This window comes from Pongo abelii, chromosome 1, assembly GCF_028885655.2.
Source record: "Pongo abelii isolate AG06213 chromosome 1, NHGRI_mPonAbe1-v2.0_pri, whole genome shotgun sequence".
In the NCBI taxonomy this organism is placed as follows: Eukaryota; Metazoa; Chordata; class Mammalia; order Primates; family Hominidae; genus Pongo; species Pongo abelii.
Genome location: NC_071985.2, coordinates 171,249,844 through 171,266,909, shown reverse-complemented (window position 1 = coordinate 171,266,909; position 17,066 = coordinate 171,249,844). Strand labels below are relative to the sequence as shown.

At 39.9% G+C, this 17,066-nt stretch overlaps 1 protein-coding gene across 7 annotated transcripts in view; it reads left to right on the top strand.

The window, feature by feature from the left end:
* The window catches only part of PATJ (PATJ crumbs cell polarity complex component), a 436,090-nt gene that overhangs the window by 150,445 nt on the left and 268,579 nt on the right, over positions 1–17,066 (top strand). For all 7 annotated transcript variants that reach the window (XM_054533770.2, XM_054533763.2, XM_054533772.2 and 4 more), the window contains 2 exons: positions 1,124–1,247; positions 10,118–10,289. In XM_054533770.2, the coding sequence (XP_054389745.1) occupies positions 1,124–1,247; positions 10,118–10,289 (296 nt within the window). The remainder of the gene's footprint in view (positions 1–1,123; positions 1,248–10,117; positions 10,290–17,066) is intronic.

Below are 17,066 nucleotides of genomic sequence, written 5' to 3'. Positions count from 1 at the left end.
TTCTCACAGGGTGGAAGAGTGGAATGAGCTCCCTTGGGCCTATTTTATTTATTTATTCATTTATTTATTTATTTATTTATTTATTTATTTATTTATTTTTGAGACAGTGCCTCTCTCTCTGTCACTCAGGCTGGAGTGCAATGGCCTGTTCTCAGCTCACTGCAACGTCTGCCTCCCAGATTCAAGCGATTCTCCTCAGCCTCCCAAGTAGCTGGGATTACAGCCATGCACCATCATGCCTGGCTAATTTTTGTATTTTTAGTAGAGACAGGGTTTCCCCATGTTGGCTGGGCTGGTCTCAAATGCCTAGTTCAAGTGATCCACCTGCCTCGGCCTCCCAAAGCATTGGGATTACAGGTGCGAGCCACCGCACCTGGCCCCTTGGGTCTATTTTATAAAGGCACTACTAATCCCATTCACCAGGGCTCTGCCCTCATAACTCTATCACCCCACAAAAGTCCCCACTTCTAAATATCTTCACCTTAGGGGTTAGGATTTTAACATATGAATTTGCAGGGTCAGGGGAACATAAATATTTTAGCATTCTGGAAGATTGTGACTTTGGAAAGCCATAAAAAACATGTATATAAAAGCAAGATGGGAGGAAAATGCAGTTAAGTTATCGATAGCACTTATCTGTAGGTTTTAGGTTTTAGGTTTGGGTAACTAGGTATTCACCAGGCAGATAAGAGTGCTAACAAACGCTTATAGATATGAACAGTTTTCACATATTTTGGAGTCAGCAAGGAAGCTATTTATTTGTAGATATCAGAGCAACACAATCCAGGAGGCTGTGTGTATCAACAATTGACCTTGCTTGACTTGATAGATCTTTTATTCCTCTACCTTGGTAAATGTTTATTTAAATCCACTTATTAATGCTTATAAAACAGTTTTTTTGGTTAAAAATCTAAGTTTTGGAATAAACAGATTTTACTAGCCTATACTCTTGCAGATTTTGTTACCAGCATTTGTTACTGCTTACCACAGTATAAACCGTTACTTGAGAATGCCTGTTTGCAAGGCCAATTTTCCACTATCATTATTACTTGGCTTGATCAACTGTACAGTAATACTTTTTTTCATAAAGTACTAATGCATTTCTATTTTTCTTCCTCTCAAGATGAAAGAAAATTTTGTCATAGAGTCCTTACCATCTGTACCATCAACTGAAGGAAACAGTCAACAAGGCAGATTTGATGACCTGGAAAATCTTAATTCATTAGCAAAAACTAGTCTGGATTTAGGTTTGTGACTTTTGTTTCTCATAAACACAAATTACATTATTTTGCAAGCTTTCAGTTTTATGTTTGTATACATGAATTTCACCATCATATTTTTATTCATTATGATGTTTTGAATTTACGTCTGCTTAATAATTAATCTGCTTCAGAATTACCTGAAAGAATAAACATGCCTCAGATTTCAACTTAGAGTTTTCAGATTCTGCTTTTTGAGAGGGCTACATTTTCTCTGCCTCATGTTGCATTTTATTAGCAGTATGGATTGAAACTCAGACTAGAACCTTACGCCAAATCTGAAATAAGTCTCTACTAATATATATTAAAATCTCTGATGCTCTTAAGTAATATTGCTAGCTCATTTAATGGGACTGTTAAATATTAATACAGAGAGCATATTTTAAACATTTATGAAACATTTTTATAGCCATATATTACAGTCAATTTTAGTACATTAGTAACTTAGTTTCCATTAAAGAATTCTAAAAGTATAGTGCCTCTCCTTGCTGCCCCTCAATATCAATTCTTATATATGTTTGAAAAGTTGACTTTAAAAAAGAATTTTTCTTCATCTAACACTAAAATATTGAATGTCATTATAAAATTGACATCCCTAGGGAGATTGTTAAATGCTTTCATAGCACTGGGATTTATAGAGCCATTGTTGAGGATTTATGCTGTCCTTCACTTGTTATGACTACTTATAAGTAGTCTCTGTGTTGTACAGTAATATGTTGTAAGGGGAGAGAGGGCTATAGAAAGTGATGTAACAGTTTTATATGAGATTAGGATTCTATTAAGCAAATTCTAAAAAATGGAATACTTAAGGGTAAAAGTTGAAGGCGTCTCTGAGATGATAGCATACAGTTTCCTGTGGGTCAAAACAGAGCATGGAAAAAAAAAGACAGAATACGAATACTTAATTTTAAATATCTAAGATTAGATGAATCTACCCAAGTTTTCAAGATCATGACTAGGAGAAAAATGGGACTTCCCAAAATAAAACTCTCCAGGTATATTGCTTTCTAAAATTCACCACATTTCTTATAGTTCTCTATTAAATAGTTGGAGAAGATTTATAGCACAAATGTTTGAGTAAATGAATAAATAGACCATATCTGTTTCATTACTATTAATACTATAGCAAACTTAGCACCATTTTGGACCAGATGAGTCTTTTGGTGGGGGTGGGGTACCCTGTGCATTGTAGGATGCTTAGCAGCATCCCTGTCTTCTAATCGTAGATGCCAGTGGCACACCCTCTCCCAGTCATGATGAAAATCAAAATGTCTCCAGATGTTGCCAAATGTATACTGTATAAACCACTGGCTTATACTGTCAAGATCAAAAGAAATAGACTAGCTATATGGGCTGGTGTTTGGGTGGAGGACCAGTGGAATAAGAGGCAATCTTAGATTTATCTACAGAACAATGAATTTAGAAATCATTGTTGAGAACCCTGTGTAAAGGGATATTCTTGACCTTTTGGTTAATCCAAAATTATGTATCTTTAAAAAGCATATACTCTTCATGGGTTATAAAACTAAACATTTAAATTTACATAATTAATAATGTAATTATTGGCATTATTGCATAGAGTAATACACTTAATGTTACAAGATTTTGGAAGATTTCAGACAGAAGGTAGTTCTGTTTCCCAGTCTTTGCTCGAAGACTGGGTTGTGCCATTTGCAAATCCAAGATGATTTTGTGTTACTGTCAAGACTCAGTGCACATGCTTACTTGCAGGCCTGTCTCTTACTACACACTAAGCTTCAGGAGGGTGAGGACTGTATCTGATTATATTGGCATAGTAGGTGCTCAAGAAATATTTATTGAATGAGGAAATGATGTACTGCTCACATGGTTATTCAACAGCATATCAGTTCATTACTTCTTTTTTCTTCAGTTGCTAAGTTGTATAGTAACCTGATCTCTTCTCTACTTTGGATTCTCCTTGCCTTTATTTTGTTATTCCATTCTTGCATCTCACCAAATGTAGACCTTTAGAAAATTTCCCCCATTCCTCTCCTATAAGCATTGACTTCTGATATGTTTTGGCTCTGTGTCCCCACTCAAATCTCATATTGAATCATAATTCCCAGTATTGGGGAAGGGACTTGGTAGGAGGTGATTGTGTTATGAGAGCAGATTTCCCCCATCTGTTCTCATGATAGTGAGTGAATTTTCAAGAGATCTGATGGTTTAAAAATGTGTGACACTTCCCCCTTTGCGCATGCTCTCTCTCTCTCCTACTGCCATGTGAAGACATGCGTGCTTCCCCTTCACCTTTCTGCCATGATTGTAAGTTTCCTGAGGCCTTCCTAGCCATGCCTCTTGTACAGCCTGTGGAACTGTGAGTCAATTAAACATGTTTTCTTTATAAATTACCCAGTCTCCGGTAGTTCTTTATGGCAGTGTGAGAATGGATTAATACAACTTAAATCCTAGAACATTTATTTTTTAAAAATTTCCCTGTTTTTCTAACCTCTGTACCCCTGTTATGACCATTACCTGACTACAGAGGCCCTACAGGACTCAATCTTTTTCATGGGCTCCTGGGTTTCTCTGTGCACTTGGTGGATGAATCTGTAAAGTGTAACTGTGTGAAGCGCTGTGACAGGTGAGAAATGTGTGCCTGTGCACTGACAGGGTCCATGGAGGAGGCAGTGGGGCAGAGGGCACAGGTAGCCTTTGTGTGGAGCAATTCATGAAGTTTTAAACTGCACCAACCTATGCAACTTAGTGGTGTAGTTTAACAGACTGCTTTTTCCAGTGTAGCTGGATGGGACATAGCTCTGTAACTAGAACCAGTTTCCTGTTCTGAAAACTCTGGTTTTAGGCCATTACTGCCTGAGTGCCAGTCCTGCCCTGGTCCTTTCTCCTCAGTGTGGGGAAGGCAGACATCAGCAAAGCTGGAGCAGTGGGGCAGTGCTTTGATTGTCATGTGGGAATGGAGGCCCTCATGGATGGGAGCAAAGGGGAGTATGGGGATGGGGGAAAGGTAACTGAGACTTCCTTTAATCCCACCTGAGCATGACAGTATTTTCACCCCATATCTGCAACATTGCCAGCTGATTGGACCCTGATTCCAAAGTTTCTAGATGAAATAAAAAGCAGAAGTGGTAGTGAGTTTACCAGAAAATGTGTTCAAGATGAATGCATGGAAAGAGTTTCGGTGATGATTATAGGAAAAGTTTTAGGCTGGGTGTGGTGGCTCATACCTGCAATTCTAGCACTTTGGGAGGCCAAGGCAGGAGGATCACTTGAGTCTAGGAGTTTGAGACCAGCCTGGGCAACATAGGGAGACCCCATCTCTATTAAAAAAAAAAAAAGTTTTAAAAGAGTATCTACATTGCTTAGTCAGAGGTCATTTATGATTTTCTACTAAGGCAAGTACCCCAGATATACTATGAACTTAACGGATTTTTTTTTTTTTTTTTGAGACGGAATCTCGTTCTGTCACCCATGCTGGAGTGCAGTGGCACAATCTCGGCTCACTGCAACCTCCTCCTCCCAGGTTCAAGTGATTCTCCTGCCTCAGCCTCCCAAGTAGCTGGGATTACAGGCGTGCGCCACCACGCCCGGCTAATTTTTTTGTATTTTTAGTAGAGACGGGGTTTCACCATGTTGGCAAGGCTGGTCTTGAACTCCTGAGCTCGTGATCCGCCCACCTTGGCCTCCCAAAGTGTTGGGATTACAGGCATGAGCCACCGCGCCTGGCCAGATTTATGGATTTAAGGAAGACATTTGATGCACAATTCATCATATTCTTATAAACATGATAAAAACAATTGGCTGATAATTTATAATGAATTACTGGGATATATCCTATGAATGATTAATGGGTTTATGCCTGCATAGGTACAGGTCTCTAACATAGGCCATAGGACTCTATGCACAAGTTGCCTTGATTATTCTTTTTCTCGGGAAATGGGGTAATGGCACAGATGGCATATTGGATAAATTCACACATTCCAGGAAATTGGGAAGGATTGTCAGTATGTTGGATGACAGAGCTAAGATCCAAAGTGACCCTGACGATCTAGAATGAAGGCCTCCATCAAATAAGATAAAATATTTAAAAAGAAGAAAAGTTTGAAGCTGTGCTGTTTGGACCCAAAACCTAACTGCCCACTTCTAAGATGGGAGAGATGTTTGTAATTTGGTTTTCCTATCATTGCAGAGTTCTCTGGTATGGTGAGAAGAACAAATAAGGCTCACAGGACTTAGGGTTTTAGAATTTTTCCTTTTTTTTTTTTTTTTTTTTTTTTTGGAGCCCAACTACTTCTGGGTCCCATTCTTTTGCTTGGTATATTGCTAAGCAACAGTGCTTTTTGTAGTGGCAAATCAAAATATTGGTAAAATTCCATCTTTTTCATCACGCCTCCTCCTTATGCTGTTCCTCCTACCTAGAATGGTATTGCAGATTTTTATGGGACTGATTCCCTATCACCATCCAGGTTTTTGACTACTCCATCTATTTTTTTTTTCTTTTTCTTTTTAGACAGAGTCTCACTCTGTCACCCAGGCTGGAGTGCAGTGGTGTGATCTTGGCACACTGCAACCTCCACCTCCCGAGTTCAAGCTATTCTCCTGCCTCAGCCTCCTGAATAGCTGGGATTACAGGCACACGCCACCACACCTGGCTAATTTTGTATTTTTAGTAGAGATGGGGTTTCATCATGCTGGCCAGGCTGGTCTCAAGTGATCCACCCACCTCAGCCTCCCAAAGTGCTGGGATTGCAGGCGTGAGCCACCACACCCGAGCAGCTACTCACCTGTTTCTTTCTGTTCCTACCTGTTGCCTTATTTTCCTTCTTAGAACTTACCATATCCTGAAATCATGCTGTGTTCATTCTGTATCTCTCTCCACTAGAATGCTAGCTCCCAAGAATAGGAACTTTGTCAGTTTTGTACACTTAGCTATCTCTAATGCCTAGAATAGTTCCTGGCAAGTAGCGGGTGCTCTATAAACATTTGTTAAGTGAATTTGTGAATGCGTGAATGAAGAACAGCCACAAAATGTTGGATACACTTAAAGGTATTTTTGTAGCTTCAGCTTCTTCCCCCATTAGCCAAAGAAGTAAAATACTTAAGGTTTTGTGTCTTCTCACATTTATTTGATGGGAAACAAAACAAAATATAGAAGGTGCATTAGAACTTTTTTCTTTGTTACATTTTCTAGGTTAAGCTCTACCAGATATTTTTTAAATCCATAGAAGGTATGCAAACCAAAAAATAGATGTCCACAATCTTGATAAGAGCATACACTTGATTTCTTATCATTTGGATAAAAGCTATGTTATTATTACTCAACCCAGTACAATAGTATTTTATCATCTTACACGTGTTTAAGCTTTCAGTCATACTTTAATCACATAATGTGTGGTATTTCAAATATTTTTTCTTCCAAGAACACGGTGTTCAAACAAATACATTGCAGGAAAAACTGTTTTGGCCAGCACAGTGGCTCATGCCTCTAATCCCAACACTTTGGGAGGCCAAGGCAGGCAGATCACTTGAGGTCAGGAGTTCAAGACCAGCCTGGCCAACATGACAAAAACCCTGTCTCTACTAAAAATACAAAAATTAGCCGGGCATGGTGGCACACACCTGTAATCTCAGCTACGCAGTTGCCTGAGGCAGGAGAATTGCTTGAACCTGGGAGGCAGAGTTTGCAGTGAGCCGAGGTTGCACCACTGCACTCCAGCCTGGATGACCAGGCAAGACCTTTTCTCAAAAATAAAATAAAATCTATCTACAAGGTACTGTGCAATGCATTGGGAAACCTAAGGCACCATTTGTTGTTCTCTATTTTCTAGAATTACAGACAGAGAAAAGCATCATGTTTGGAAGAGTTTAGCAAAACAGCTCAGTGCAGAGTGAAGAATACATAAGGCAGGTACCGGAGACATTCAGGAGAGCACAGCTGTGGGGACCTTGTGTGCCGGGGAGGACCCTGAATTTGGTCAAATTCAGAAGCCTTATCCTGGGGCCTATGGGGGCAGCTTCCCAGGATCCATGAACCACAGTTAAAACAGTTTTTTTTTTTTTTTTTGAGACAGAGTCTTGCTCTGTCGCTCAGGCTGGAAGTGCAGTGGCATGATGTCAGCTCAGTGCAACCTCCGCCTCCCAGGTTCAAGAGATTATCGTGCCTCAGCCACCTGAGTAGCTGGGATTACAGGTGTGTGCCACCACGCCTGGCTAATTTTTGTATTTTTAGTAGAGACGGGGTTTCACCATGTTGTCCAGGCTGGTCTCGAACTCCTGACCTCAGGTGATCCACCCACCTTGGCCTTCCAAAGTGCTGGGATTACAAGTGTGAGCTACCGCACCCAGCCCGCTCTTTAGGCTCTCCATTTACCTTGTTTGATCAAGCACAATTATTTTAGGCCCCGCATTTATATAATTTGAATAAATGGCATTCCCAAATCACTGAAGGTGTTTAATCAGAAGTCTCAAAGCTCCTTTACGAGATTATCAAAGATACACTTGTTCCGTAGAATGGACCATGGGATGCACAGTAGATGCGACTTCCATTCTAATCATAACATTAGCTGTAGAGTTCTTTGTTTTTCTACTTTGGAAAACAGTATACTCATTATTTTTTAAGCTTAAAAACTCATTGTTGGTTGGTGTATTAAGCAAGTACCGTATTTACCTGTTCAGAAATATTTGCCGGGTGCTTTCTGTATAAGAGCGCTGCTCTGGGGGTCATGAGAGTGGAGCAGTGAACCAAATAAAGTTGGCCCACGTTCTGGTGGGGGCAGACAATAACAAATTAATGTATAATATGATAGGGTTCATGAGGGAAAATAAAGCAGTAAAAGAAATAGAGAATGTTTGAGGAGGAGGCCTATTTTATATGGAGTGGTCCGGCTGACTGTTTTAGTAGGGTAACATTTGACTGACACGTGAGTAAAGTAAGCCAGCCCTGTGTCAAAACATTTGGGATATGGCTGAGAGAACAAGAAATGCAAAGTTCTTAAGGAGGTTATATGCTTGGTGACAAAAAACAAGTAAGTGTGTTCCTGGAGGATAAATAAGATAATGCAGATAAACAAAAAGTAGAAATAAAAAATTGTCTGCAGAGGTAATCACAATTTGGTTTATAGTCTTCCAAATTTTTCCAGTTTGTATGAAACGCTACTTGTCTACCCTCATAACTGGGTCATCTCAGCTTTCTCCCTCAACCCCAAATCTTCTGGGTTTCTTTTTCTTTTTGTTTTTGTTTTTGATACAAGGTCTCACTCTGTTGCCCAGGCTAGAGTACAGTGGCAACATCACTCCTCACTGTGATCATCCTCTCGGACTCTAGTGATCCTCCTGCCTCAGCCTTCTGAGTAGCTGAGATTACAGGCGTGCTCCACCAAGCCTGGCTAATGGAGTTTCGCCATGTTGCCCAAGCTGGTCTTGAATTCTTGTGCTCAAGGAGTCCATCTGCCTCAATCTCCCAGAGTGCTGGGTTTACAGGCATGAGCATCTGCACCTGGCCAATATTCTGTTTTAAACAATAAACCATTATAACACAGCTTAACTTCCTCTCCATAGATAAGCATGGTGTTGAATCCTATATATTATACCTCATGCATTATCTTTTTATAGTGTGTGTGTGTGAGGATGTGTATAGACCATATATGTGGACATACCCACACACGTCTATATATGATAGTTATACTGTGCTTACTATATATACATGTTTCAACATATGATCTATTGTGGTGAGACTAAAGGAACTTTCTGTAGTTTATTTGGGCAAATATAAGGAGAAGATACTAGCTTTTAATTTCTTAACATGATAATTGTATGATATGCTACCAACAACTAGGGAAGAACATAAGAAGTAAAGTCCAAAAATGTTGTCCCCACCATACTTCTCAAGCTTATTATGTGAACCTTTCTAAGTAGAAATCAGAATTACTTGTTAGGAAGTTTGTTGTAAATATTTAAATAAATTATGGCAATCTGTACCCTTTACCTGCTGGTAAAAAATTGGCAAAATTTCTTAACCTCAGTTTTCCTATCTGTAAAATATGGTTGATAGTGTCTTTTCTTTCTAACTCATAGTTTGATGTGAGAATTAAATGAACAAGTATAGGCCAGGTGTGGCGGCTCACGCCTGTAATCTCAGCACTTTGGAAGGCCGAGGCAGGTGGATCACCTGAGGTCAGGAGTTCGAGACCAGCCTGGCCAACATGACGAAACCCTGTCTCTACTAAAAATACAAAAATTATTATATTTTTACATGTAACACCACACCTGTAGTCCCAAATACTCAGGAGGCTGGGGCAGGGAGAACTGCACGAATCCGGGAGGTGGAGGTTGCAGTGAGCCAAGATCACGCCACTGTACTGCAGCCTGGGCAACAGAGAGAGACTCCGTCTCTTAAAAAAAAAAAAAAAAAAAAAAAAAAAAGAATGTAAAAGAATTCTGAAATTTATAATCAAAACCCTTTTAAAAATAGAAGTGATTTAATATGGTTTATTTGTTATTCTGTGGAGATTTTTTTTTTTTTAAATCAGTGAAATGTCAGAGTACTTTTTAGGAAAGCTTAAGTTGATAAGAGAAAATGTATAGTAAGATTAGATTTTTTAGTAATATTAATATTGCATAAATGTCATTTTTTTCAGTGAGGCCACTGAAAATTGTAACTGACTTCTGTTGAACAATTCCTGTATTCCTTCCTTCTTTATTTTTCACCATTGTACTTATCATCATCTGATATATTAAAACCTTTATTTATTTACTTTAATATTTTCAGTCTCCTACCTGGAAGAGTCCCCTCCCATAGTAGGTGCCCATACCTAGTTGTTGAATGACTGAAGGAGAATGAGTGCCTCTTGTGTTCACTGTCATCTGGATTTGCTCTTCAGGCATGATCCCGAATGATGTCCAAGGTCCTAGCTTGCTCATTGACCTTCCTGTTGTGACTCAAAGTAGGGAGCAAGAAGATTTGCCTTTATATCAACACCAAGCGACGCGAGTTATTTCCAAGGCCTCAGCATACACAGGAGTGTTGTCTTCTAGATATGCCACTGATACATGGTATGATATCATTTCTCTTTGTTTTCACATTATAAAATAGTGTGTTTTTTATTTTTGCTTAAAAAATGCATGATTTTGGTAGAACATTTGGAAAATACAGAAAAATATGATGAATAAAATCCACTATATTTGACAATTACTATGAGAATTTCATATACTTAAAATTTTGCGATATGTACAATTTTGTATCTTGCAGTGGTGCACAAAATTGATTACATAGAGTGTCTGCTTAGAGAATGGGAGGTTAATTCAGAGTTTAACAACTCAAGCAAATGCACTTGAGGACAAATTAAAAGAAGACCAATTTAAGAGTGAGGAAATCTACAGGAATCCCTTGACTCATTACATGTTGAGTATAAAAGCGGGTAGTTGAGGATGACCTGTGTTTTTGGACTAGGAAACTAGATAGATATGAGAAATTAGTGCTTCAATATAATATTATAGGAGCATGAACGGGTTGGAAGGGAAAATGATGAGTTCAGTTTGGAACATGTTGATGGTTAAAGTAGCCATAGAACAACAAAGTTAAATGGAATCAATTAGATATGTGGGTCTGGGAATTAGTGTTGAGGTCTTTCTGGACATGGGTAATTGGGGGCAAGATTAAGCCTAGGTGAAACTCTTGGATTTGAATGGTCATCAACACGAAGCTTAAACAATAAGGCAAGCATAGGGTCAAGATTGGAGTCCTGGAAAACAGCAATACTTAAGGCATGAACAGAGGAAGAAAGGGGTAAGCTGGAATGAACAAAAGGTAGGAGAAAATTAGTGAACTAGATGTTGACTTAGAAATCAAAGGAAGAGAACATTTTAACAAAAGGGTCCTCACAGACTATGTTCACATGCTAATAAGGTCAATGTAGATAAGACAGAGAAGTTTTCCCAGGGCTTGGCCACATGGATGCCCTTGGTAAGCATTGAGCATTGTTAGTAGAGTAGATTTCAGAGAGTTGTGTATTGAGAATTGAACACAAGGTTAAAAATTGGACACAGAAAGAGCTGACTAGTGTTTTGAAAATCCTGGTCATGGGCTGGGCCTGGTGGCTCATGCCTGTAATCCCAGCACTTTGGGAGGCCGAGGTGGGAGGATCACCTGAGGTCAGGAGTTCGAGACTAGTCTGGCCAACATGGTGAAACCTCGTCTCTACTAAAAATACAAAAATTAGCCAGGCATGGTGGTGTGTGCCTGTAAACCCAGCTACTCTGGTGGCTGAGGCAGGAGAATCACTTGAACCTGGGAGGTGGAGGTTGCAGTGAGCTGAGATCGTGCCACTGCACTCCAGCCTGGGCAACAGAGCAAGACCGCATCTCAAAAAAAAATTAGCCTGTTGTGATAGCATACACCGGTAGTCCCAGCTCCTAGGGAGGCTGAGGTGGGAAGACTGTTTAAGGCTGAAAGGTTGATGCGGCAGTGAGCTATAAATGTGCCACTGCACTCCAGCCTGGGTGACACAGCAAGACCCTGTCTCAAAAAAAAAAAAAAAAAAATGTTACTTAGATAACTAGACGGTATTAATGTATCAAGGCAAGGGGAAAATATATATATATGTATATATATAATGTATATGAGACATACAACATTTATATTATATATTACTACATTCGTATGTATATCAAACTGAAGAGAATTTTCTTTGCTTGTGGAATGTGCAGATGCCATAAAGGGGGTGATTAAATATAGTCTGTGGAGATGGTGGAGGGAGAAGAGGACATTGCACACTTGGAATCACCTTGGATAGTTTGATAGGAGGAAGCTTACCTCCTCCACTGAGATAGGTGCCAGGAAGGAAAGGAAGGTCTGGATGTAGGTATTTTTTATAGCTTGAGAGCAGGAATCCAAAGAGATTCTTGTCCAATGATGATGTTTGTTTGTTTCTGTCACTTAGGGAGAAGATTATTTACTACTAAGAGTGATGAAGTGCTAATAAAGTAGGCATTAAAAGGAGAGGTGTTGGAGCAGAGATTAGCTTTTGAAAGAGTGGTAGGAGAGTAACCACCTAGTGGTAGGGAGTTTTGAAAAATATTACCCTCTTTTTCCAATGCCCCAGGGAGTGAGAGAATGAGCTTCACCCACTTGAGTGTGGTATACTTGGCTGAGAACCAGAGCTGTTGTAGAGGAGGTTCAGAGAACGTTCAGTGCAGAGGTCAGAGTGTGGATAGTTTGTTTATAATTCTAGCAGATTCCATGCAGCATGATGGATGATGTGCATGGCAGGTCTTGGGCTGCGGCGTGACAAAGGAAGCACATTTGAAGGAAAACCCAGAAAGGTGTGGCATTGTGAGTAGGGAGATAAAAAGTGCACAAAGGAGTTGGAGCTTTCGGCAAAACATAACAGGGATGAGAGATAAGGTGGGCTTAATTGGCTTTAAACATTTTTATTAAAACCTTAATCCAAGTGTGATTTTTGTGTTGACATGGGAGATATCTTAGATTTAGATGATATGCATTTCTCTGTTCAGCAACCTGAAATTTTACCCAGAGTTTTAGATAGAAACTTCATCAAAAGTTGTTCTCTGTGCTTCTGCATAGCCCATATCTGAGTGGAAGGAAGGGATACAGAAAGGCCCAACAGCTTTTCTACTCTGCAAAAACCAGGCCGGTGTGCAGAGGGAGAGTGCTGCTGGGCCCGGTTTCCTAATGTGATATCCAGTGCAGATTTGGGGGAACGCACAGTGATAAATAAGCAATGGATTTGTTTCCTTAGGACAGATGCCTGGAAGTGGAAAAGTTAGAAACATATTTTATGGCTTTTTATTTAGTCAAAATTTTTTCCTTCTTTTTATTTTTGAGACAGGGTCTTACTCTGTTGCCCAGGTTGGAGTGCAGTGGCACCATCTCAGCTCACTGCAACCTCCACTTCCCAGGTTCACACCATCCTCCCACCTCAGCCTCCTGAGTAGCTGGGACTGCAGGCATGTGCCACCAAGCATGGCTAATTTTTGTACTTTTTTTTTTTCTTTTCGTAGAGATGGTGTTTCGCCATGTTGGCCAGGCTGGTCTGAAACTCCTGGGCTTAAGCAATCTGCCTGCCTCAGCCTCCCAAAGTGTTCAAATTATTTTTCCATTGTTTTTTAAATTTCTCTTTTGCTTAGTGTGAATAGTTGAATCTGGCAGAAGAATGCAGAAATGAGACTGCTTCTCTAAACTATAGAATTGTAACTGTAGAATGTGAAGAATCAGAAAAGATCTAAGCAAACTTCTAAGTCCACCCTTCCTTTCTTGGACAGAAGAGGAAGTGGAGCATCAGTTGTTCTTACTCAATTTGACCCCAGCTTCAGAGAGGGAAGATATACTTTGTTCTTATCGCATTGCTTTTTCTTTCAAAATGAGTATTTGACAAGCTGATTTCTTATGCAGGCACGGGCATTTAAGGACTCCAACCTAACCTTGTCTTAGGAGATTAGTCTTGCACCTGAAAGTTGTTTTTTTGGCTTGCTATTGGAGATTTAGGGTATATTTAAATCCCAGCAGGTTCCAGAAGAGTTCCTGTAAATCATATTCCTTCTTTTAATCTTTAAGGGTATGCCCCATGGAGTTAGGTTCATAGGTGAGTATTTATTGCCACTCAGGAGCCTGCCTGAGTAATGCATAGATTATTTTAGATGATAGTCTTTCAGATAATCAGGGTGTCATGAAGAGCTAAATGGTATTTTACAGTTTCTTCCTTGGATTAATTTTTGTGTACGACCCAGCAGAGTTGTGTGTCTACGTGCGTGTGAGTGCACCAAGGGTAAGTATCTAATGGTTGTGATGTTTTATCTACAGTGCACTTTTGCACTAACTTCTCCTTACCTTAGGAGGTAGGACTGGTATTAAGAGGTCAGGTGCCCCTTGAAAGGAGAGATCTCTAGAAAGGGGACTGTGGGCAGGCAGGGTATAATTCTGTGGAAGGAATTCAGGTGTTCTGGTTCAGAGCACAGTAGTCCCTTCTTATCTTCAAGGGATATGTTCCAAGAACCCCACTGGGTGCCTGAAACCACAGACAGTACCAAGCCCTGTATATACTATGTCTTTTCTGTACGTACATACCTATGATGAAGTTTAATTTATAAATTACATACAGTAAGAGATTAACAACAATAACTAGTAATCAAATAGATCAGTACTGCAGCAGTTGATCTGATAACTGAGATGGCTACTGAGTGACTTCTGCGTAGGCAGCATATATAGCGTATGGATATGCTGGGCAAAGAGATGATTCACATCCCATGCTGGACAGCAAGATATTTCGTCATGCTACTCTGAATGGCATGCAATTTAAAACCTATGAATTGTTTATTTCTGAAATTTTCCATTTAAGATTTTTGCCATTACTGCAGTTGACCACAGCTAACTGATACCAAGGAAAGCAAAACTGCAGAAAGCAAAACCTTAGCTGAGTGGAGGGGACTGCTGTATCCTTCTTTGTTCCTAAGGTCACTTGAGATTGTGTTTTCAGACCTCGCCTGGTTTCAGTCTTTTTCTTCCTCATCTCGGTTATTTTTGGCTGTTTAAAGACCAATGGGTGCCCCTAGGGGGGACATGGATATTTCTCAGACATTAGGAGGTCTGGGGTGTGGATGTATTATGAGTGATGTTCATATCTTTCTTCTGCTGTTTATACCTGTATGACCCTGAAAGGGTTTCCTTTGTATCTATCTTTTCTCACCTGTAAAGCAGGTAGTTCTGTGGATTGAATAAGAATTCATACAGGCCAAGCATGGTGGCTCACGCCTGTAATCCCAGCACTTTATGTGGCCAAGGTGGGAGAATCGCTTGAGGCCAGGAGTTCAAGACGAGCCTGGGCAACATAGTGAAAACCTGCTGCTACAAAAAAATAAAAAGTAAGCCTGATATGTTGGTGCATGCCTGTAGTCCTAACTACTCTGGGGGCCTAGGCGGGAGGATCTCTTGAGCCCAGCAGTTCGAGGTTATAGCAAGCTATGATTACACCGCTGCATTCCAGCCTGGCAAACACAGTGAGACCTGGTCGCTATTTTTATTGGTTTTTTTTTTTTTTCTTCTTCTTCTTCTTTGAGACAAGTTCTTGCTTTGTCACCCAGTCTGGAGTGCAGTGGTGTGATCACAGCTCACTGCAGCCTTGACCTCCCAGGTTCAGCAATCCTCCCACCTCAGCCTCCGAAGTAGCTGGGATCACAGGCACCTGCCACCATGACTGGCTAATTTTTTTATTTTCTGTGGAGATAAGATCTCACTATGTTACCCAGGCTGGTCTAAACTCCTGGCCTCAAGCAGTCCTCCCACCTTGGCCTCCCAAAGTGCTGGGATTACAAGTGTGAGCCATAGCACCTGGCCTATTATTTTTTTTAAAGTGCATGTAAAACATTTATACAATTTTAGTTGTCAACTAAAAGTCAATAAAGCTGGGAAAGGATGCATTTAACAGGCTTAATATAACAGCCTTGCCAATAGTAAATGTTTAATAGAAGGTGTGCAGTGATGTTGGTGGCAGTGACAATGATAGGCTCATGGGTCCTGACATATACCCAGGGTAGTATTCATTGTTGCTGGGTTTATTAAAAGACTCAAGGAGGTTGTTGATTAACAAAAAAAAAAAAATGTAATAGGATCAAATCACAGTAAAGCAATGTGTCAGAAGCTGATGTCTGGGAGGATGGTGAACTTTAGAAGAAAGACATTTAAAATGGAAAAAAAATCATGTTATAGATGTAATAGGATGCAAATGAGTAGAAATGGCTTCAGGTATTGGACACTTTGTTAGGAATAGTGGGAGGAGAAATAGGAGGCTAGGTGTCATAGTTGGGTAAAGGATTAACTAAGTTAATGTGATATTTTAAGCTCCCAACACAGTGCCTGGCATTTAGTGCTTTCTACATAAATGGTGGATATTTAATAGGTTTACATTTGAATTAAACTGCCAAAACTTACGTGTAAATTCAGAACATCAGAAGGAGATGGAGGAAAAGGGAGAGAATGAATATTTGCATTTCAGAGAGAGGGCTACTCTGGAGTGTGAGTTGGGAGAAAAAAGGGGGTATTTGTGGGAGTCTATGGCCTCGAGCACGTGACATTTCTAGGTTCTTACAGTGCTGTTGCAGCGGTGGCCCACACTGCGGATGAAGGCGAATGTGAACAATTAGGACAAGAGGTACATAGAAATGCTACACTGATGCCTTTGAAAATATAATTAGATTTTTGATTACTAATTCAGGCTCTACAGAAGGCCAGAAGAGACGTAATGTTCTGGAAGCAACTTACCCTGTATGGCTTGAACTTCTGTTTCTTAAGGAAGCTCTTAAACATAATTTTACATATTAATAAAATGCACACATTTTAAGGTACAGCCTACTAAGATATGTATACATTCATGTTATATACACTCCAATGAAGATAAGGAACATTTCCATCACCCAGAAAGTCCTCCTGCCCCTTTGTGTGTCTTGCACCAGGCAACCACTAATCTTATTTCTAACACTGTAAATTAGTTTTTCCTGTTCTAGAACACGTGTACATGTAGTCATACAGTAGGTACTTTTTTTATGTCTACCTTCTTTTAGTCAGGACAATGTCTGAATGTTAATGCAAGGGAATGCCTAATTCTTCATATACTGGTGTCAGGTAATAATTTGCTCTGCAACTTCAAAATCATGGTGGAACATCTGTACAAATAACCCTACTAGTTTAGAAAACACTAGTGCCCATTCTTTTTGGTTCCAGTTACTCATATTCCCTGTGGTATATCATAGAATATTGCCATATAGAATGTGTATTTAAAGAGGAAAAAACATCGTGAGATTACTTAATCACAATTAGAG